We start from the raw sequence: 10,666 nt of genomic DNA on the forward strand, positions 1-10,666 counted from the left end.
CCCCTTGCAAAATTTGTTTTTCTTGAAAATATTGCCAAAGTACTTCAGCTTTCTCCCCGTTATCTCATTGCTAAACTTGATCCTATCTTGTCGCGAATCCAGGAATTTGTTCGTCTGTCTTTCCATGTCACTTGCAGAATCCTCCTGTCATTCTTAGTCATATCCCAAGACTCGCATCCATAAGTAGCAATGGAAAACACAGTTGCACGAAGAAGGCGAACCATGAAGTCAATGGATAGGCCTCGGCTTTTTCCATATGCTTGACATGCCTTGCAAAGTTACCCTTGCAATAGCCAGTCTTTCTTAATTTCGGTTGTGCTATCACTGATGTTGTTAATTATTGAACCCAAGTATCAAATTGCTTCACCTCCTCCTCAAACTCATCACTTTTTCTTAAATTACTTACATCTTCAAACTGTCGAACTTACAAAAGCTTAAAACTCACACAGATGGCAAAGGGTAACCAAGCTATTGTAATTACCTGAAACCGGCATGCTTTAAAAGGCATTTGGTGATCCATAGCCTCCCCCCCCCAAAAAAAAACCCCAAAAAACAACCGTTTCTAAAAAAAGTTGTCATCGTCGGGAACCTCTGGCTATATATAATGTTTGGGTGCAAAAGAATACTTGCAGATTACTTGGCAAAAATGTCATAAAATTTGTATTATTTTATGTTCTGTATACATAACAAAATTACAACTTACTGGCCTATGGGGTCTATGTAATTAACTGAAATTTTGGGAATAAGCTTTTTTCTGGATATCTACTGAAGCTTGCCATAAAAAGAGGATAATAGAATAACAATAATACTTTAAGTTTCCATATTAATTTCATTTCAGCTGCCCTGGCTTTCTTGAAAGAGGAACGAGCGAAACGGTTCCTTCAAGCAGACCAGCACCAGCTCCATCAGCAGCAGCTCCATCAGCCTAGCTTGCGATTGTGGGGAGGCTTAACAGAGGAATGTTGTAACGAGCATTGCAGTGTGGAAGAAATAAACGAAGTATGCTAGATAGCCTAGATTTCAGGCCACGTGAAATTTGGATTCGAAAATATATACGGAAACTTCTAAAGAACGAGATAGTAATTGAGTATCTCGACAGATTGTGAGAAAAATGAGAAATTGATATCTCGAAATGGTTAAGCCCAGTAAAGTCTTTACTCAATAATATTTTGATATTATTGCGATGCAATTACAATATTTTACCACTAAACCATAAAATATATAAAATATGATATCGAGATTTCAATCACTTAATTTTCGATCTTTTGCAATGTCAAAATACTGAAATGCTAAGTATTATGATGTTACACTGTCGACGCTTAGATATTAGAGCCAGTGGCGTGATCAGCACTTTAGGCAGGGGGGGAAGACACATTTTAAGGGGGGCAAACATTGACGAAAATGGTCAAGTACAAATAAGCCTAGAAATCTTAAATATCGGGGCGACCACCATCTAACGGGGGGGGGGGTGGGGGCAAGACTTTTCACGGGGGAAGCTGCCCCTTGGCCCCCTGGTTACGCCACTGATTGGAGCCTGATTAGACTAGTTGTGGTTGTTGCTTGTAGTAGATTTTGACTTCGCAGCTCCAAATGACCCCCTTTTACCGGTACGCCTTCAGCTCCAAAAGACCCATCACCTCAAAATTCCGGGGGAACATACCCACCAAAAGTTCTTGATGCCCCCCCCCGGGCGTGCAACAACAATGTCAAGTCATTGGCGCAAGCTCTAACCCGGCATGGTCTTTAGATGATTTCGTACAATTTAACCTTGCTAACGGAAATCGGATAAAAGCGATTGATGTATAAAGCAAATAATGACTTGATTCAAGGTTTATTCAGTTATTCACTACTATCCAAGTATTTATCACCTATTATTTTGTTATTCGGGACGGGATCATTTCTAAATAGTTTATTCGATAAGATATGAAGAATATGGGCGAGTAATCGTTTTATAAAACAAAGCAACTTCCTTCAATACCCATAAATAGTTTTACTGACAGACGTAATACAAATGGGGCCATTCGAGGGGACTAGAATAATGTTGTTACGCACCGAAAAGGGATCATGAATATTATTTTGGCAATACCGCTTGAATTATAACAATTTGAAATTATATCTCATTTCAAATCCATTCTGTATTCCGCAATCCCCTGGGGTATATATTTGATCTTTTGTCATTATATTTAATATTATAAGTCGTATGAGCTCGTATTCTTATTATTCTAGAATAAATATATAGGCAAAATGTAGCCCGTGCTTCTTTAATATTTGATACGGTGTACCACGAGGGCCATTAGTTATCCCAAAAAATATTTATCACAGACAAAAATTATTACAGACAAAATATGTATCACAGAAAAAATATATGCCACAGAAACAAAACTTATCAAAGCAAAAAAACATTTATCACAGAAAGAAAAAAAATAGCAAAGATAAAAATATTTATCAAATGAAAAAATATTTATCAAAGAAAAAAGAAATATCTATCAAAGGAAAAATATTTATGAAAGAGAGACCTCATGGTACACCGAAATTTTCTACACAGTTAACGTTTATACGGTACACTCGTAAATGTTGGTCGACCGCTCTATTATCAACTTAAACTCATTGAAGCACTTCCATTAGGTGGTGGTTTTTGGATTATATTTTGAATTTGATTTTAATCTCGAATAAAATGTTTGTTGTTGCAAGCAAACCCGCTCGTATTGTTTAGACTTTTGTTTGTGTGTGTGGAGGGGGTGTGGGACGGTCAAACAATTACCAGTTACTGACCTTAATATCATTTTTGTCCCCCTCCCCTAGCAGCGGGATCTTATATAAATATGTACCGAAATTTGCCAAGTGGATTCTGGAATGTTGACTCTGGGGTGTTTTATATAGTCGGTTTTCCCGCCATAGCGGTGTAACCCTGAATTTACACTTAATTTTGGTGTAATTTGTCCAATCTCTACCATGAAAGGTTTGCTATATCTTTATAAATATAATATCATCATGATACAGGGTGTCCCAAAACAGAGGCCCTGCGCCCTCTTTTTCTCCTATGTCTGAAAAAAGTTGATTAAATATATTTTGGTATGTAAAGAAACCTTTAATCGTTAGCTTCAATAAACCAAAACAATTATTTCAATCGGCTTACAACTTTTGAAGATATGCCCTTTTGAATAAAAGTACCCGTTTTTCACTCTGTCCACGGATAGCAAACAGAGTGGTTGGGATGGCTCATGCTGTGGAGTGGCCTACACGATCACCAGACCTCACACCACTTGATTCTTGTCCTATGTGGCAAAATCCAAGATCTTCGCAAACGTATTACTGAATGCATCCGCAAGTATCCGGCGCACAAGGATGGTACGCAACGCAATTGAGGGCTGAAACCTAGTATCGCCAAGGAGGCAACCAGGTAGAGGGCAGAGCAGCACCGTAAACTCACTTCAGAAGAACTAAAGACAATCCAAACAGCTTTTTAGGGCTACCTTTTATCCTAAAAAGAGACTTATGTCGTAAATATAAAAAAAAGAAAGCAAGAAACAACAAAGTAAGAAAGTAAGAAACATAATAAAACAAAAAGGCATAAATAACCAAGAAAAAATAAGTAATTGCAAGTATTAAAAGCAAAAGAAGTCCCATTCGGCATCCATTTTACCCACAAATTAATGACACTATTTACAAAATCCATTGCCCATAAACCCAGCAGTAAGCCCGTTCCATAAATAAAGTTATTTTATAAAGTTATCATTGAGGAATGTTTGATATTCATGCATGGTATGTGTACTCTTTTTCAATCTTTGAAGTAGCGAAACCTTCTCCGTGGACAGAGTGATAAACGGGTACATTTCTTTAAAAGAGCATATCTTCAAATGTTGTGAGTCGATTGATATAATTGTTTTTGTTTATTTAAGCTAACGACTCAAGGTTTTTTTTTACATGCCAAAATATATTTGATCAACCTTTTAGAAATAGGAGAAAAAGAGGGCGCAATGAGGGGCCTCTTTTTAGGGACACCCTGTATTTGGGTTTTTGGACTAAAACTGTCTGGTACGCCTCGTGTAAAAGCAAGAAATATTAAATCTATATTACTAAAATCATGAGCGGTCTGTCCGTGTATCTGCTTATGCGTTTCGCCACGTTTCGACGCATCGGTCCGATATTTCGGATATAAGTACAGGGCGAGCGATGTTTAAGGGGTGGTTATCGGAGGTCATGAAGGGGCTAAATTTCAGATTGGACTCATACTTCGGAGGTATCCTTGATATGGAGAATATAATGTACAAAATGAATTGAGGTAATCCGAGGTCAAAGGTCACCTGGGGCTAATTTTTAAACTTTGCCTTAAATTTGATGGATGGAATTCTTCGTATGAGGGGAGCATAAATATTAAATCGAGGACATCCATGATCATCTATAGGCTAAATTTTTAACTTCGCCCAAATCAAGGTCATCCGAGGTCAAAGGCCATCTAGGGGCTAAAATTTTGCCCGATTGGGCTTAAATTTCGTGTACGTAATTCTCCATGCGAGTATATTTTGACCTACCCGTGACTTACGGTTGTTGAGTTATTAGCAAAAAGGTCAAAGATCAACAATGTCTCACATTGTTCATCTTGCAAAACTATTTAAAATAGAGAAACATTAGGACACCGTCTACATACGTTACGTAGCAAGGTCAATAGAGCTCACAACCTCTCACCCCGTTACCTAGCTAACGAAACATTTGAGATGGAAAGCTTTTCTTTATTTTGAAATTGGTTTTAAAGAAGAATACTTTGAGACATCTTTGGTTTAAATCGTAGCATTTTTACGATGTTGACCCCTGTTGACCTTTGACCTTTTTGCTTATAAGTCGACAACCGTAAGTGAACGACACGTCACAGACAGATCAAACGATACGTTTTCTGAATCCGCGTGACCGGATGAATACTTTGGCCGTGTTTGAAACAAGATTTGAGCAATTTTGAAATTTGACCCCATGTACCCTTTGACCCCATGCTGGGAACCCCTTGTAGAAGATTGATTTAGTTGGCTACCCAAAAGTTATTGCCATGACTCATACAAAACACCTATAAATGCCAACTTTTTATAACTCAACATGTCACTTGCCCAAAATATGGGAGTTGGCTCTTAAAGTAAATAGCAGTTTTCTTCGTTTCACCTCATTTGTTTGGCTTGAAATAATTAAAGGGGACAATATGATCAGTGCAAACTAACATTTAAATGGGAATATGTAAATCACACGTTATTGCTTTAAGTAAATTAAAAAGTTAATAACTTAATAATATCCTGTGCTTTTGTATGGCTAACAAGAATTGTCTTTAAATAAGACAAAGTTCACGGATCAGGTGTACAGGCTGTATCAAAATGATTGGTACCCATCAGTTTCCAGTGATTATGGACATGACTGGCACATCAAAATGCAACAAAGGATCCGCATAATTTGTTGATTAATGTCATAAACAGTCATATACAATAGATTTAAGGTCTGGTTATTTTATCATTTTAAGGGAATTCAATATTGCATTTGGAAGAACCAAACTTTTTAATAACTACCAAAACTGCTGGGTCCCAATCTTTTTGATACAGTTTGTATAGTAATTTGTAAAAAAGACTTAAATGTTCATACACTGTACAGTCTCATTGCAAGATTAAATGGGCTAAATAGTCCTTGTCATGTGGGGCAGGATTAGAAAAATGCATACAAACGAGGGTATGAAATGTTAGGAATTATTTCCTAGCCTCTTAACCACCGGGTTTGTGGGATACAATAGCTATTCAAGACACATGGTACGTAAGGGGAAAACTGTGCATATGAAATGTGTGTGAAAGTGGCATTAGAAGTTCACTACGTGAACAAAAATGATGGAAAATGCTGTACTCGGGGAGCTAGAGGCACGCCCTGTACATCCCCCAGGACTAAACCAAACCAACTTTTTTTATGTTCCTGAGATGACTCCAAAACATAATCAGGATGTTCCCAAAAATATAAACTGGCCCCAAGTGGGTTTTTCCAAGATGGCGTCCAAAATGGCCCCCAAATGCAGGTAATCACTATAAATGACCATATATGAATACTATTTCTGAATCAAACTAACCTTTTTAGCTTAATTAAAGAGCCCATCATAAACTCAAGTTGATATAAAAAAAAAAGAATTCCCAACAGTCGCCCAAAATGGCGCCCAAAATGGCCACCAAATACTGAAAAAAGACTATAAGTTATCATATTACGGGATTTTTCTGAACCAAACTATAACTTTTTGGCTTGATTTAGGGCCTAATATACTTCTAAGATAAGATAGAGGGAAAATGCATCACAGCCATCAGTGTCCTTCTGTGATAGCACCTAAAATGGCCGCCGAAATTGGCATAAATACTAAATATTCGAGAATTTTTAGTAATTTTTAGTATTGGTGCCAATTTCGGTGGCCATTTTAGGTGCTATCACAGAAGGACACTGATGGCTGGGATGCTTTTATTTTATAGTGATTGCCTGCATTTGGGGGCCATTTTGGACGCCATCTTGGAAAAACCCACTTGGGGCCAGTTTATATTTTTTGGAACATCCTGATTATGTTTTGGGGTGATCTCAGGAACCTAAAAAGGTTGGTTTGGTTTAGTCCTGGGGGATGCATAGGACGTGCCTCTAGCTCCCCGAGTATATTGGCTTCGCGCAAATGTTGATTTGAAAAAAATAATGCATCGCAAAAGTGGAATTGAAAGACATCGTTGAAAATAGACTTTAATTTATCATATTATGTTTATTGCGCAGCACCACACAAAAAGAAAGTCCACACTTACATACTAATTCTTAATTAATGTAATTCATTTTGCCAGCAAAATATATTCCAATTTTGATTGACTTTGTGAAATGTTGATGTCATAATACTTTTCAAGAGGGCGATCGAAGCATCAATACCATAAATAAATAAAAATACCGGTAACTTGAAAAAGTTTACTATGAGTACTGTAATACCCTCTAAACTTTATTAGAAAGTTTTTTTTACATGGGGTATTTTGTTCACTAAAATTAACGAAATGAGAAGGTGCCCCGTTAGAAAAACCTCCAGTCTACTATAGATATATGTGATGCGATCAAGCAAAATCAGTCGGAACTCAGAAATATTGATTTTGAGATATAGCATTATATACAAAGGCAATATTTCCTTTTGTTTCATGTTGTTTTGGAAACTCTTCAATCACTCATGTCATCGGAACTGGTTGTTCAATTTCAATGGAGTTTTCTGCAAAATGCAGCTTTGCAAATGCTATTTGCTATCCTAACTGAAAATTTGATATTTCCAAGTTCCGACTGATTTTGCTTGATCGCATCACATATGATAGCGCTTTTCATATATTTTTTATTCACAGTCCGCACCTGTTTTGAATTATAAATGACATCGCATCGATCGTTTATCTAGACGTTGTAAAGGAAAAGTACGATATAAATGTCATTCGTTCATTATTATTACAACCATTTTATTGAACAGGTTTTCAAAGAGACAATGCGCTTTAAGGCCCGGTCACACTATGACGGACGATAACCAACGAAAGGTGACGAACGTGAAAAATACAAAATGTTGACGGCAAAGCGACGACAAAAAGAGGAAAAACAAGATTCGCTGACGAGTGGGAACGACAACACGACGGCAAGGGACGAAAGGCTGCGGCAGGAAACGGAGACTTGCGACCAAAACCGGACGTTGTCTGGGCGGCGAGTGACGATGTCTCGACGGAACCCGACAACAAGCAACGAGTTCGGACGGCTGGCAGCGGATTTGCTTGCGGCAAGGAACGGCAGCTGATGGTGGATTGCGGCGATGACGACGTGACTCAGCGGCCGACATCAGCCTGTGTGTGTGAGGGTCGTATAGTCCACTTTGGCGTTTCCACTCTTCACAACGTTCTGATCATCCACTCAAAAATATCAATATCAATGATAATCAAAAATATTAACATCAATATGAACAATAATCAAAAATATTAAAATCAATATAAATAATAATCCAAACTATTAATATCTATATCAATAATAATCAAAACTATTAACATCAATATCAATAATAATCAAAATATTACACATATCAATAATAATAAAAATAGTAAAATCAATATCAATTACAATTAGTGTAGCTCTGACTTCCTCAGGACAAAGTACCTAAGAATGAGACATGTAGACCGCCCCTTGCCTACCGATGACTCTGAAAAGAGCCGTTCACTGAAGACTGCCCCTTGTCAACAGAGAACAAGCAGATCTCGCCTATCTGCTAATATACATGTTTTTATGGCTCTGAAAAGAGCCGTTCACCGAAGACTGCCCCTTGTCGTAACCCATCGCAGACCACCGTTTCAATGCCGCAGGTACTCGCAAACGACCCGCCATCAACAGTCAATATCTGTCACTCTCCGGACAAAATTCGCAAGTCATTGTCGCACCAATATCGTTACAATTTTGTTACTTGCCGCAACCTGTCGTCAGGGTTCGAGATGTGACGTCACTTGCCGTTGTTTTTTCGTCAATGGTCGTTGACAACGACTACCAACGAAATTGTGACGACCTCAAAACGACTAGAGACGGCTTCGCACGGTATGTAAACGTCAAAGAAATGGGGGTTGCGGTCTCCAACGAAATTTGAACGGAAGCACAACTACTTTTTTGTCGTCACAAAATTTTCAACATGTTGAAAATTTGCCGACGAATGCGACGAATTATTTCGGCCGTCTGCGGTCGCTAACGGATTTGTCAGCGACAACTAACGGCAACCCACGATGAGTGACGGTCAATTCAAAATTGCAATTCGCAGCTTAACGTCGCTTGCCGTTCACCCCTATTCGTCATAGTGTGACCGGGCCTTTAGAGAATTGAACATAATACAAAAAGTGTAACACACGAAAGTAAAAAGTACATGAAGTACAAGGAGAATCCCCGCACAAAACACATGCCAAACCATGCACATGGGGGGGGGGGGGGGGGAAACACGCTAACTAAAAGATATTCGAAGCAAAATTATGTATCATCAAGGCACATAATAAGTTGTTTGCATTTAGTAGATACATGTAGTTCAAAGATTAACCACAATTCACGTACCGTATATAAAATGTAGTCAAAATGAAAATAAATAAATGACATATGGAAAGGTTTCTATACAAAAACGATTCTCTTATAAACCATCATGCGCACAATTTCCACCTCGATACACCTGAGCACACATTTTCGTCCAAGAGCTCTCATGGAAGCAGTGAATTGTCTCCGCATAGTCTTTGATTACACTACACGGTTGAGTGCATAGCAATGTAAGAGCTGTGGAGCTTCTAGCTGAAAAAATGGGCATCTTTGATTGATTGATTTAGTAGAAACCTCAAGTGTTCCCTTCATCCAATCAGAATTTTTTTGTATCAAACAAAAGCTAACCTTCCCCCTAAAAACAGTTTTCGTCACTAGGTCAACAAATAACGCAATTCAATGTTATAGCAAGGCGAATGTGGAAAATCTGTTGAAAACTTCCTATCCAAGCACATTTTTTGACCAAAATGTAGGTTTTAAAGTAAAGTCAAGAACTCAAGTGTCCCTTACAATATTTTTCAAATTTTATGTTATTAAATTTTAAAAAAAAAGCACACTTATATTGTCCATATACTAGCGTCACTAGAATGAGCAATGGCCAATACTCTTTAAATTGCAAATCTTGTGCAAAAAGTTACTATTTTCGCCTGTCTTGTCATACGGTTGTAAATTCAATGAACCATGACTTTGCTAAAGAGCGCTTACAAATTGATATGATAAATAAAAAAAAATAGACATGGACATTCAGACAGTGCGTCATTCAGCGCACTCATGCGGATTTCCGATCTATAGAGCTAATCCAACAGTATGCCACACACTCATTTTCGTCCATACCACACGCCAAACTACGGATTACTGATTAGACTGCTCCGTAGTCCGCTTGTCCGTACGTCCATTGTGCATACTCTGGTAATTGCATTTAAGCTTAAAACTCTGATTTAATTAATTTGTGCACAATTGATAGATTTTCACAACTGATCTTTTCAGTCACCGTACCCAGGGCCGTTCCTAGGGATTTCGCCGCCTTAGGCAAAGCCTCTCCCTGCCGCCCCACCAAAGCATTCCAAAAAGGTGTTTAGGGGGGTTACCCCTTGCAAACTTGTCAATTTTGACCTATTTGTATACTGCCCACCAGCTGACCAGCAGCGTATAGCTAGGGATACATATAACATGATGTCCCCCTCACCCCGATTCTTGAAACTATTGTCCGCACACAAATTTCCACAAATATGGCCTACCACTAATAAATTTTGGCTATAATGAATTATAAATTGATTTTGAAAACGATTTGTGCGAAAATTTGCACAAATAGGATCTGCCACTAATAAATTTTGGCTATAATAAACTATAAGTTGATCTTTAAAATGATTTCACAGTGAAATGCGCGCGAAGCGCGCGTAAATTTTGACTTTCATCGCTTGGAGGGGCGCAGAATCGATGCTGAATTGGTCAATTCGGCGCCCCTAAGGATGGCGCCCAGGGCACGTGCCCCACGTGCCCGTCACTACGCCACTGCTGCCTCCCATTTTTTCTTTTTATCCGGCCTCATTTTTTCTTCCCTTTTCTTTCTCCATTTCCGTTTTTTTCTTTTTTCGCCCCCCTTTTTTTGCGCCCC

General features: G+C 38.3%; 1 protein-coding gene across 1 annotated transcript in view; it reads left to right on the forward strand.

Moving 5' to 3' along the window:
- LOC140164572 (uncharacterized) overlaps positions 1 to 1,388 on the forward strand; it is a 43,461-nt gene extending 42,073 nt beyond the window's left edge. The window contains exon 5 of the mRNA XM_072187877.1: positions 839 to 1,388. Within this exon, the coding sequence (XP_072043978.1) occupies positions 839 to 1,008 (170 nt within the window). The 3' untranslated portion in view covers positions 1,009 to 1,388. The remainder of the gene's footprint in view (positions 1 to 838) is intronic.
- The last annotated feature ends 9,278 nt before the right edge of the window (positions 1,389 to 10,666 follow it).

Source organism: Amphiura filiformis, chromosome 11 (genome assembly GCF_039555335.1).
Source record: "Amphiura filiformis chromosome 11, Afil_fr2py, whole genome shotgun sequence".
In the NCBI taxonomy this organism is placed as follows: domain Eukaryota; kingdom Metazoa; phylum Echinodermata; class Ophiuroidea; order Amphilepidida; family Amphiuridae; genus Amphiura; species Amphiura filiformis.